The sequence below is a fragment of the Equus przewalskii genome, chromosome 17, assembly GCF_037783145.1.
Source record: "Equus przewalskii isolate Varuska chromosome 17, EquPr2, whole genome shotgun sequence".
Classification (NCBI taxonomy): domain Eukaryota; kingdom Metazoa; phylum Chordata; class Mammalia; order Perissodactyla; family Equidae; genus Equus; species Equus przewalskii.
In genome coordinates this window covers 45,853,899-45,867,402 of record NC_091847.1, presented here as the reverse complement: position 1 = coordinate 45,867,402, position 13,504 = coordinate 45,853,899, and the positions used below count along the sequence as shown (strand labels likewise).

Sequence of the window (13,504 nt, the reverse complement as noted above, 5' to 3'; positions counted from 1 at the left end):
ATAATAGAGTAAATTATCTTAGTAAAATATTTTAAAACCCAAGATAAACAGTACACACATAGTCAATTCACTATCCAAGTTCTCTTCAAAAGCAATAATATTAGCTGCTTGTGGCCAGCAGAGTGGACTGACCTTGTACTTCTTTTTCATAAGTGTATACTTCCATAGTTTTAAATCCACAAGGAGACATGTGTTTTTATTTCTAAATGTGCCATTGTATGGGTTTTGACATATTCTCTCCCATGAAATGCTGCTGTATATCTACTATTTATAAGAAGTTTTTAGTTCTTCACCATTGGAGAGACTGACAAAAGAATTCTGAAATTTGTATCGCAATGTTTGAGTGACGTCAGCATCATGGCAGATGAGTTGTTCCCTTTGTCTTTCCCTTCTACGTGACAACCAGAGGACATCCATTGAACAACAGACTACTCCTTACACAGCACACCAGAATGCCTGAGAGATCCATACATCTATACAGCTGAAGGTGGGTGGACTGGACCTCTGAGAGGCAGTGGAACCAAGGGAGCAGCCCCTTGCTCCTCCCCTGGTGATGGTGATCCAAAATGCAGATACTCCAGGCAGTGTTGGTGGTGCACTGACCTGAAGTTTCAAAAAGCACACTGGCACACACCAGCAACCAGAGGCTGTGGTACTCACAACTTAGTCCCTGAATCTCCCTGAGTGATGGCAGGTGGCACCTGCAAACTGAGGCTTCAGGAGCCACAGCAGAACCCATCCATGACACAGCCCCCAGTGGCCGCACCCTCAAAACCAGCTCTACCAGCACTGGGGGCTGCATACAATACCCCAAGCCCCTGGCAGCAACAACAACATCCATGAACCCAGCACCCCTGGCAGCAGTGCTGCCAGCACCCCCAGACAACCATAACCTGTGAGCAGCAGCACAGGTGATACATAGGGCAGCAACAACCAAACCTGTGGAGAGCCAGTAAGAAAACACAAGACCCAGGTGATTCTGGAATCAGCAGAAGTGCTCACAGCCTGGTGATTGCAGTGGCAACACCCATGACTGCAGTGACATCAAAAGCAGCAATGCACAAGCAACCTTGGAGGAACAAGCAGCACAAGGAGGGCACTGACAACACCTCAGGCAGAGGCAGTGGAGGGGGAAAAGTGCAGGCTCTCAAATACAACCAGAAGCAACTCAGAATCAAAGTAACCAAATCCTTACCCAAATAAGAAAGGTGTTTACTACCACAAATTTGCTGACAGGATCAACTCATCAAGTACCATGGAGAACTGCAGTCACACAGTAGAACAGAACAAAAATAATAACTCTCCAGAAACCAAAGTTGAAGTCACAGAACATTGTGATCTAACTGAGAGAGAATTCAAAACAGCTGTCATGAAGAAACTCAAACAGTTTCAAGAAAATTCAGAAAGACAGTTCAGTGAGGTCAGGAATAAAATTAATGAACAGAAGGAGTACTTCACCCAAGAGATTGAAACTCTAAAAAAGAAACTAAACAGAAAATCTAGAGATGAAAAACGCAATGAGATGAAAAATAAAGTGAAAAGCACTGGAGTTAGAGTAGACTATATGGAAAAGAGAATTAGCAAGCTCAAATATAGAAATCTAGAAATGATTCAGGCGAAAGAGGAGAGAGAACTAAGTTTTTTTAAAATGAAGAAATTCTATGAGAAATATCTGACAATTTGGAAAAACAACATGAGGATTATGGTATCACAGAACAAGAGAGGGAGAAAGAAGCAGAAAGCTTATTCAAAGAAATAATAACTGAGAACTTCCCAAACCTGGGGATAGAAATAGATATACAAGTACATGAAGCTAATAGAACTCCTAATATCTCAATGCAAAAAGACCTTCTCCAAGGCACATTATATTAAAACTGTTAAAAGTCAATGACAAAGAAAGAATATTAAGAGTGGCCAGAGAGAAGAAAATAACTTACAAAGGAACCCACATCAGGTGATCAGCAGATTTTTCAGCTGTAGAGTTTTCAGAAACTCTACAGGCTGGTAGTACATGGAATGGTATATTCAAAATGTTGGAAGAGGAAAACTATCAACCAAGAATACTCTATACAGCAAAGTTATCCTTCAGACATGAAGGAGAAATAAAGGCTTGCCCAGATAAACAAAAGCTGAGGGAGTTCATTGCAAGCAGACCTGCCTTACAAGAAATGTTGAAAGGAGCCTTCCTGCCTGAAATGAAAAAGCAAAAGTATACAAAGCTTTGTGCAAGGTGATAAGTAGACAGATTCAGAAAGTTGTAATTCTATATCAGAATAGGTTACTAAACACTTAATTATAACATCAAGTCTAAAAGGAAAGAAAGCATCAAAAATTATTATAACAACTTCAATTTGGTAACAAATTCACAGCACAAAAAAGGATAATTTGTGACGAAAACATAGAAGAGGAAAAGGAAAGGACAGAGTTGCATAGGCAAATGGAGATAAGATGCTATCAGCAGAAAAAGGACTATCTCATCTATGAGATCTTTTACACAAACCTCATTGTAACCACAAAATTTAAAGTCAGAGTAGAGTCACAAAACATAAATAAAGAGGCAAACTGAGAAAAACATGACAGAAAACCACCAAACTGAAATGACAGACAGCAATACAGGGGAAAAGTAACAATGGAAATATAAAACAATCAGAAAACAAAATATAAAATGGTAGTATTAAGCCCTCATATATCAATAATCACTCTAAATGTAAATGGATTAAATTCACCAATCAAAAGACACAGAGTGGCTGAATGGATTGAAAAATAAAACTCAATAATATGCTGCCTCTGGGAGACCCATCTTAGCTCTAAAGACAAACACAGGCTCAGAGTGAAGAGATGGAAGATGATACTCCAAGAAAATGGCAACCAAAAGAAAGTGAGTGTAGCCATACTTATATTAGACAAAATAGACTTCAAGCCAAAAAAGAACAGGAGACAAAGATGGACATTATATAATGAGAAAAGGGGCATTCCACCAAGAAGACATAGTGCTTATTAATATATATGCAGCTAACACAGGAGCACCAAAGTATATAAAGCGACTATTAACAGATGTAAAGGGAGAAATTGACAGCAACACAATAATAGTAGGAGACTTCAGTACCCCACTTACATCAGTGGATAGATCATCCAGACAGAAAGTCAACAAGGAAACATTGGCCTTAAAGGAAACACTAGACCGGATGGACTTAGTAGATATATACATAACATTCCATCCAAAAGCAGCAGAGTACACATTCTTCTCCAGTGCACATGGAACATTCTCAAAGATAGACCATATTTTGGAAACAAAACAAGCCTCAGTAAATTTAAGAAGACTGAAATCTTATCAAGCATCTTTTCTGACCACAATGATGTGAAACTAGAAATCAACCAAAAGAAAAAAGCTGGAAAAGTCACAAATACATGGAGACTAAACAACATGCTACTGAATCACTATTGGATCAATGAAGAAATCAAAGGAGAAATTTAAAAATACCTAGAGATAAATGAAAATGAAAACACAACATACCAGAACTTATGGATGCAGTGAAAGCAGTACTAAAGAGGGAAGTATATAGCAACACAGGCCTACCTGAAGAGACAAGAAAAATCTCAAATAAACAATCTAACACTATACCTAAAAGAATTAGCAAAATAAGAACAAGTCAAGGCCCAATCAGTAGAAGGAAGGAAATAATAATCAAAGCAGAAATAAATTAAATAGAGACTAAAAAGAAAAAGAAAGGATCAGTAAAACTAAGAGCTGGGTTTTTGTGTGTGTGTGAGGAAGATTGGCCCTGAGCTAACACCTGTTGCCAATCTTCCTCTTTTGCTTGAGGACGATTGTCACTGAGCTAACATCTGTGCCAATCTTCCTCTATTTTGTGTGGGATGCTGCCACAGCATGACTAGACGAGTGTTGCTAGATCTGTGCCTGGGATCTGAACCCGTGAACCCCAGGCTGCTGAAGTGGAGTGCCCTAACTTAACCCCTACACTACCAGGCTGGCCCCTAAGAGCTGGTTCTTTGAAGAGATAAACAAAATTGACAAATGCTTAGCTAGACTCACTAGGAAAAAAATAGAAAAGGCTCAAATAAATAAAATCAGAAATGAAAAAGGAGAAACTACAATAGGTACCACAGAAATGCAAAGAATTATAAGAGATATTATAGAAAGTTATAGGCCAACAAATTGGGTAACCTAGAAGAAATGGATAAATTCTTAGAATCATACAACCTCCCAAAACTGAATCAAGTGGAAATAGAGACTGAAAAGACTATTCACAAGTAAAGATTGAAACAGTAATCAAAAACACTCAACAAGAAAAAAATGACCAGTCTGATCAAAAAATGGGCAGAGGATCTAAACAGACATTTTTCTAAAGAAGCTATACAGATGGCCAACAGGCACATGAAAAGATGTTCAATATCACTAATTATTAGGGAAATGTGAATCAAAACCACAATGAAATATCACCTCACACCTGTCAGAATGGCTGTTATTAACAAGATAAGAAATAACAAGTGTTGGAGAGGATGTGGAGAAAAGGGAAACCTCATACTCTGCTGGTGGGAATGCACACTGGTGCAGCCACTGCAGAAAACACTATGGAGATCTCTCAAAAAATTAAAAATTGGAATACCATATGACCCAGCTATTCTACTTCTGGATATTTATCCAAAGAACGTGAAAACACTAATTCAAAAAGATGCATGCACCTCTGTGTTCACTGCAGCAATATTCACAACAGCCAAGGCATGGAAGCCATCTAAGTGCCCATGAATGGATGAATGGTTAAAGAAGATGTGGTGTATATATACACAATGGAATACTACTCAGCCATAAAAAGGACAAAATCGTCCCATTTGCAGCAATATGGATGGAACTTGAGGGTATTATGCTAAACAAAATAAGTCAGATGTAGAGAGACAATTACCACATGACTTCACTTGTATGTGGAAGATAAACAAACACACATAGATAAGGAGAACAGATTGGTAGTTACCGGAGGGGTAGGGGTGGGGGGTGAAAGGGATACAGGGGCACATATATATAGTGACAGACAGAAAGTAGACTTTTGGTGGTGAACTCCATGCAGTCTATACAGAAGCCGAAATATAATGATGTACACATGAAATTTATGTAATGTTATAAACCAATGTGACCTCAATAAAATAAATTTTAAAAAGAAATGAAGTGGTTGCAACTTTGTAGTTAAATCGGAGGAACTCACCACTTCCTATTACCTACGATACTCTCTCTCCTGAACACATGCCTCTATCTCTGTTTCTACACCAGGATATCAAAAGAGGATGTGAGTTATTTAGGCTAGTTGAAGTCTCCTTTACTACAGTGAAACTAGGTTTGTCTTTGCTGTATGATTTGGTGTGATTGGTGTCCCTTTTAGAATGTATCTTCCTTAAAGGCAAAAACTGTGCTTTCTCCTTACTCTCACAGCTCTAAATATCTAATTTAGTAACACGCCCAGAATAAGTAATTGGTAAAAACATTTAAAATGAAGATGGGCCAGCAGATTAAAAAAGAAATGTGATGATACATGCCATGACAAAATACAGACTCAATTTGTGATAAACCATAGAAAGAGCATCTTTCATAAAGGCTAGATTTGCTTTATAAATTTTTATATAAATTTATGTTGCTAACTGATTATTTTTCTGCTGTTTTTAAACTGGTTTTCCACCTCTTTTTAACATACATAGATTTCTGGTAAAGGTTGTTTTTGTACTGTGCCCGAATAACTGAGGGGAAAGTCATCCATTTTGTTTTAAGCATAATTGAAGTTTATTTTGTTTGACATGGGAATAGGAGAAACCTGGAAAACCATAATTAATTTCAGGCTTTCCCACCCCTTTCTGTGACTGTATATAACCTGTGTTGTCACTACTGTGATTGTTTAATTTTTACATTTAGCATTGGAAAATAAGATAGCAGACCATGGCTTATTTTAGTTCTCCTTCCCTCTGTGCGTGATGATATTATTTAACATACAATCTTTAAAGCTGTTCACAGTGGGTTGACACAATGGAAATTGGTGCGTCCCAACTCTCATGCAATCCTAATGCAAAAAAAGAAAGAACACAACATTTTTATTTTCTAATGGAGGAGTTTTATGAAGTTACCTTGACTCTTTAAAATTAATGAGTCTGTTGTTTTTAAAATAGAAACTATTATTTTTCAAACTCTTTTATTTAGAACATTGCAAAATGCTAATATATAGAAATGAAATTTTTATTTCATATTTTTCTTTTCTGTAGCTTTTGTAATGTTTTGTATACACATATAAGTTAATTAGGGAAGTTATGGTTTGAATGCATATTGTAGTGGGTTTTTTTTCTTTTTAATTGAATCTATCACAAATATTTCCCAAATTTCTTTCCTTTGCTTTGTTCTTCCTAAAATATTTGCCAAAATTGTTTTTAATTCAAAACAGAAATATATTTTTCTGATTTGTAAAGGGATATTTATTTATTTGAAGAAAATATAAACGTCTAAAATAGAGTAAAATGATCTTCCACCACCTCATTTCACAGAAATGAGTTTCTCCAAGACAGAGGAGTGAGGGTGTGGGCATGTTATGAGATGTAAGACAGAAGAGGATCAGGTGATCAGAGAGGCAAGAGGAGAACCTGAAGAGTGGTATTATCATAAGCACTGTCATAAAGACTTTTAACTGAAGAAAGTTGAGTTGAATTGCACCAAAAGTGAATACAGATGAAAAGTAAACAGAATTAAAAAATTTTTTTCATCATTTTCACTTTTTTTCTTTTTTTTTTTTTTGAGGAAGATTAGCCCTGAGCTAACCTCTATACCCATCTTCCTCTTCTTTATATGTGGGATACCTGCCATAGCATGGCTTGATAAGCAGTATGTAGGTCCACGCCCAGGATCAGAACTGTCAAACCTTGGGCCACCGAAGCGGAGCATGTGAGCTTAACCGCTATACCACAGGACCAGCCCCATCACTTTTTTACTTTAAAAGCTATGAAGTGTTAAGTTCAAATTTTTAAATAAAGATGGTTAGAGAGCATGGAAACTAAGTCTTTCACATAGTAATCACTTAGTAAATGCTAATTCAACATGATAATTTTGTGAACACATTACTTCTTGTAGTTGAAACCAAAAATCTGTTTATTAGTAGTAGTATTTTTAATGTGCCACCTCTGGCTGGCAAAAACTTAAGGCTTTTTTTGTTTCCACTTAGGCCTCTTATGTAAGGAGCTGAAGGGGAAATGAAATATACAGGATGAAAAGATGGCAATGTTGCCTCCCCCAGGACCTCAGAGCTTCGTCTACTTCACAAAACAGTCTCTTGCCCGCATTGAACAACGTATCGCTGAAGGAAAAACAAAGGAACCCAAAGAAGAAAAGAAAGATGATGATGAAGAAGGCCCAAAGCCAAGCAGTGACTTGGAAGCTGGCAAACAGCTGCCCTTCATCTACAGGGACATCCCTCCAGGCATGGTGTCAGAGCCCCTGGAAGACCTGGACCCCTATTACGCAGACAAAAAAGTAAGTGTCTTATGATCGCAGTGATGCAGTCTCTGTTTGCTTCTTTTGTACAGAAAGATATTTTAAATTGAGATTAAGTACAATTTATTGAAAAACCACATCATGACAAAAACGTTCAGTTAAATATATATGTAGGATATTCAGAATAGGTACTTCTAATTTTTCGTCACCACTGGTCCTGTCACTGACATACCATTTTGATTTCCTTGGTTTCTTAAATGTGTTCAGGAAAATGTTCTGCTTTTTTGGACATGGTACAAATGCATACTTGGAGGAACAAAATAATTGTCAATTTGATAAATAAGACCTGGTGATATGTCCAGAATGCATCTGCAGGGAGGTGACAGCTGAATCCATGGGAATATGTATAATCGCTGAACTCATAATGGAGTTTAGAGAGTCGCTTCGTTTAGGGTGTTGGAGAGAAAGAGGAGTCTGAGATGGTCAGAGAGGTAGGACGAAAACCAGAAAATTTTCCATTGTTCAAAAAAGAAGGGAAGAGAGTATCACATAAAATTACCCAGAAAGTTGAGGATAGAGAAAGACTATTGGAATGAGCAAGGAGGATGAGTTAGTCACTTTTTGCAAGCAGTTTGTGTTAGGTGATGGAAATGAAAGCAAGATAGTGGTGGGTAACAAGTATGAAGGGGAAGTGCTTGGCAGTCCATGCATGCTGAGAAATTTTCCACCAGAAAGATGGTCATATGAGGCACCAAATAAATCAAAAACCTATATGAGGCACCAAATAAATTGAAAACCTTTTTAACATAGGGTATAAATAGGACATTTGAAAGTAAAGAAAAGTTATTCTTGGCCAAAGAGAAAAATATAGAGTTGGAGTGATGTAGCTAGTTGCTGATGTTAACAGACAAGGTACAAGCTACAGATCAGATTGTATTTGCAGTGGAAAAGTCAAGAGAATCTTACTGTCTGAGTCTTGAGGGGAAGATAGGAGGATGGATTTAAGTCTGATGGGTTGAAGTAAATGGAGACACATCAGAGAAAATGCACGTAAAATGGTGTCAACATTTTCCTTACTACAGGAGTCGAAAATGACCTTTGAGAGTCAGTGTTGAGAGCAGCAGAGCAGAACTGTTGACTGCATTAAGGAAATGGGAGAACGTTTGAAACAACTTCTATAAAGGGTATTCTGTTGAAAATGAGAATGGGATTACAATAATTTCTGACACAGTAGCAAACACAACCAGGTTGAAGTTGACAAAGAGGAGACAGTAAAGGATTAGGTCAGCAGGTTCCATAACTTTCTCCAACAATGCTTTCTTTGCTGCACGGCATCTGCAGACTTATATTTGAGAGGTCAAGAAAGGCAGGATAAAGTCCATTAAAAATAATTTTGATTTGTTTGTATAAATAAAAGGGAATATTTCTTGATAAGACATGTAGCAAATAAAATAAAGAACATATTTGCAATGTCTTGAGAAATACAAAATGTGATGTTAATTTTGGTGGTAGAACTACCTCAGTGGTCGTTGCTATGAATAGCAATACCTAATATTTTGCTTCACATTAAAACCAGCATCTCAACGAGTTGACAGAACAGTAATAGAAAACGGGATACCTGAGAGGCCCGTGAAATATTACACAGCATTCTAGTTAATGTCTGTATTCTGACACAGAAAGGAAGAATGCTATTATGTATTGAGGGTCTCTGTGTCAGGCACTGGATTTTTTATACAAATTAGCACATCTATTTATCATAAGCTGGTGAGTTAGGAAGTAATACCCTATTTTTAGATGAGACTAAGGGCTTGGGGAAATTAAGTAACTTCCCAAATGTTACATGCTAGTAAATTTTGTTGTAGATTTTTAAATTCAAGTTGGTTTGACTCCCTGCTGAGATATTCTATTGTGCCACATTTCTTAGTTTAGATTTGGTCATATAACAACTTTGCAAAAATGAACAAAATCATGAATGAGTAAATAATGAAACAGGCAAAATAAAAAGTACTTTCTGATTTTACTTCACCCAGAAAAATTTCTGGCTCTGCATGGATATCTACTGCATTTCCCATTTCCAAAGGGGGCCTGGATGTTAATTAACCAGCTACCCCTTATGGAGGAAAAGGATCTTTCTGGAATAATCCCCAAGTCAGAGATACAAACTAATATTGGCTTAAAATGACTTGGGAGGTAAAGAGAAAATGTTTGAACTTGGATAGAGGACAATAGACATTAACTAATGGAGAAATTTTAGCTATGTGATAGACTAATTTAATAGAGAAGGTTTGGGGTAGAACTCCAAGCCCTTGAGTTGGCCCCCAGCTTCTTTCACATAACGCACCAACTGCATCAAAAGCCTAACCCACACCCGCATCAGTATACTCGGGGAGAACTAGGTCAAACAAAGTAATCTATTTTTTCATGGTCCTCTATTCTTAAAATGTGAACAAATGCCCAAAGGAATGATGGAGTCTTTTTATTTTCTTATGATTTGGAGCTTTAAATTAGCAACTTTTTATGCCTTGTCCTAACTCCTCAAATATTCTTGGTAAAAATAGTTTTGACTTCCACTTAACGGCTTTAGGGTTGACTTCTCCGTGGATTGATTCTTTTTATGTTTCATGTTATTCATACTAATTGACACAAATTTTATTCTGCTACATTGTGTTCATTGCTTATATTAAAAATCTTAATGAGGGACCGCCTGGTTGCATAGTGGTTAAGTTCATGTGCTCTGCTTCGGGGGCCTGGGGCTCGCAGGTTCGGATCCTGGGCACGGACCTAGCACCACTCATCAAGCTGCACTGTGGCGGCATCCCACAAAAGATAGAGAAAGGTTGGCACAGATGTTAGCTCAGCAACAATCTTCCTCAAGAAAAATGAGGAAAATTGGCAACAGATGTTAGCTCAGGACCAATCTTTCTCACAAAAAAACGAACAAACAAAAACTCCAACAACTTAATGACCCCTAATTTGGCCTGAGTTCAGATTTTAATTTATATTTCAGTGTAATTATCAATGCTTTGTTAAAACAAAGAACACTTAATAAACTAACCGTAGAAGTCAGGGCTTTATTTTTATGGGTAAATGTGTATGGTTTTATGTGATGAATGTGTAAGTGCTTTGTAATAGTGTCATGTGGTACCTTTATTATAAGAGAAAGTTTGTCTTTAAGAAAGAGTAAATTACCAGTCACTCTTGGCTATGGGTATTAAGAGGACAGGTACATTGTCTTGGATGTCTTAGAACATATCCTTGGTGCCTTATCTGTTCAGCCTGTAATATCAGCAGCTGCTCCCACCATTTAGTAAGAATTTACAATGTACCAGAAACTCAATAGCGTCACAGACAATAAGTGCTAGCTCTCAAGCTGCTAAATGGTGGATCTGGTGTTTCAAATCATATCTGTCCACTCCAAAGCGTATGCTCTTTAAGCACCATAATTCTCTAATTTTATGTTCAACAAATCCTTAAATAAATGAGCAAAATGAGAAGAACTGATTCAGACTTTGACATCTAGGCCTTTGTTAGTGGGATTTTAGAATTTACTAGAGACTGATAGTGATCTCCCAAATTTCATAGGCATGCCTACTTTTCCTGCCTACAAGGAACTCCTGGATGTATATAAACCCAAACATTCCTAAAGAAGTTTTTAAAGCTAATGAAAATTGGGAATTTAAATTTAAAAATAGCAAACTAATTCTTTTTTTCTTCTTTAATTTCAAGTAAAGGTAATGCGATCTTGCCAAGGCTAGGCAGTAATGTTGTGATTTTCACGTTAGCCCAGGTGACCTCTGGTTCATGAAGTCTCCCTGATAATTCTAACAGACATGTGACCCTGTCCCCTCTTTACTTTCATACTCCTCCATTTGTACTTCTGTTTGACACCTGTCACATCTTGCCTTGTATTCGAGTTATCGTGTTCTTATTACTTTTCTAGGAAGTAATTTGCATGCAAAACGCATGCCTCATTTATGTTCAAACTCCTTTCATTACCTCTTATGCCATCGCTGCTCACTGCACAACTGAGGAAAATAATGGATGAACGAATTTTAAAAAGCACAATGTATTGCTATTTAAGAAAACAATAATTGTACTCAAAGACGAGGTATTAATTTTAAAACTACTTTTCAATGTAAAAGTGAACTTTATATTAAATTATGTTTAGACATCACTGGTATAGTGAAAGAGACCAGAAATATACAAGAGCATCTGAAAACAATAGATTCTGGTTTGTTTTCTTGAGAACTCTGCCACACACAATGAAAAAGCAAGATACTCGAACTTATGTCTCTAATTTGGTGAAAAATGTTTATTACCAGAAGCCCACTCATCCTGTATAAAAAAGTCAGATTAAACAACACCAAAAAAGACCAAGTCCATGGCTTCCAGATTTCACAAGTAATTGCCTGCCAACTGCGGGAAAATGAGACAAGGGTTTGAACTTGGTCTCTCTGATTTCCAAGCCAATCCCTCAGGTTATTTTAATGTTCTGTTGTTGTTGCTGTTTATTTGTTTGGATTTTAAATTTTTTAATTAAATGCCAAAGACATGGAGAATGTCACTCATTATGCCGTGGGTACAATAACATATTTTAAGAATATTTGGTTCTATTCATATTATTTTTAAAAATTACCATGGATAGTAGCAAGCAAGTCTTTTAATCTGTGTTTTTACTTTAGCTGTTATTAGTATTGTATCTAAAAGGAAAATTGAACTGGATAGTAGGACTCTTCCAACTCTAATTTTCCTTAAATTTATGAAAATACTTTTTTGGAAGAACTCCTATTTTGGAACGTTTGCTACTAACCATGACAGTAGCCAACAAGTATTAAAATTCTTAAGATGTTATGGTAAAAATCAAGATAGCTGATTTCTATTTGGTTTGCTTAAAATGCAGTGTAACAGGGGCTGGTCTGGTGTCATAGTGGTTAAGTTCACGTGCTCCGCTTTGGCAGCTGAAGGTTTGCTGGTTCAGATCCTGGGCACGGACCTAGCCCCACTCATCAAAGCCATGCTGATGTGGCATCCCAAATAGGAGAACTAGAAGGATGTACAACTAGGCTATATAATTATGTACTAGGGCTTTGGGGAGAAAAAAAGAGAGAAGAGGAAGATTGACCACAGATGTTACCTCAGGGCCAATCTTCCTCACCAAAAAAGTATACCTTAAAAAAAATGCAGAGTAATGAAAGAAGGAGGTTGTGTTTTAAACTAATTCCAATGGCCATAAGTTATTGTTGCTGATGTGGGTGTTCAAGGGATATGAAATAGAGAAAATATTGTATTTTGGGAGCCCTAACCAATATATACTCATAAATGGCTCACTTCTTGATTAACTGAGAAGAAATGGACTTGGAGTTCATTGGCCAGCGTGACATATATAGCTACATCAATGGCATTGGAACTACTTTGCTTGAGTCTGATGACAATGTTTCTTTAATATGACACCACCACATGGAGAGGTAAACTGCTGATATTAATGTACTAGATTGAAATTTTGGATTCTCATTTCATACTGTTTTCTTTTTGCTCCTGCAGACTTTCATAGTATTGAACAAAGGGAAAGCAATCTTCCGTTTCAATGCCACACCTGCCTTGTACATACTCTCTCCTTTCAGTCCTCTAAGAAGAATATCTATTAAGATTTTAGTACACTCATATCCTTTTTAAAATGCTAACTTGCAATGGTTCTTTAAAATATAGTTTTTACTATTTTATTTAAATTTGGATTTTAGTCCTTTTGTACCTGAAAAGACTCTGGTTTTAGTTTATCAATTACAGTATAATTTGGTGTAGGTCTCTGAGAAGATTGGGAGAATGGCAATTTTGCCATTTTCGGATGAATGACTTTTATCTATTACTCCCTTGTTCACAGAGATTTTTAAAAAAAGTCTAGAAGCTTATTTAGAATTATTTTCTAAGGAAAAGTTGTTAGTATTTCAAGAAATGTCATTATCAAATATTCAAAGTTCCTACTGTGGTCTTCTGTCATATTCCTTGATTCTAAGCTACCTTATTCAGCAT

At 36.7% G+C, this 13,504-nt stretch overlaps 1 protein-coding gene across 2 annotated transcripts in view; it reads left to right on the top strand.

Moving 5' to 3' along the window:
* Positions 1-13,504, top strand: part of SCN9A (sodium voltage-gated channel alpha subunit 9) — a 175,295-nt gene that overhangs the window by 69,675 nt on the left and 92,116 nt on the right. For both annotated transcript variants that reach the window (XM_070581525.1, XM_070581526.1), the window contains 3 exons: positions 7,209-7,516; positions 13,019-13,137; positions 13,493-13,504. The exon at positions 13,493-13,504 is cut by the window's right edge and continues 78 nt beyond it. In XM_070581525.1, the coding sequence (XP_070437626.1) occupies positions 7,259-7,516; positions 13,019-13,137; positions 13,493-13,504 (389 nt within the window). In that variant the 5' untranslated portion in view covers positions 7,209-7,258. The remainder of the gene's footprint in view (positions 1-7,208; positions 7,517-13,018; positions 13,138-13,492) is intronic.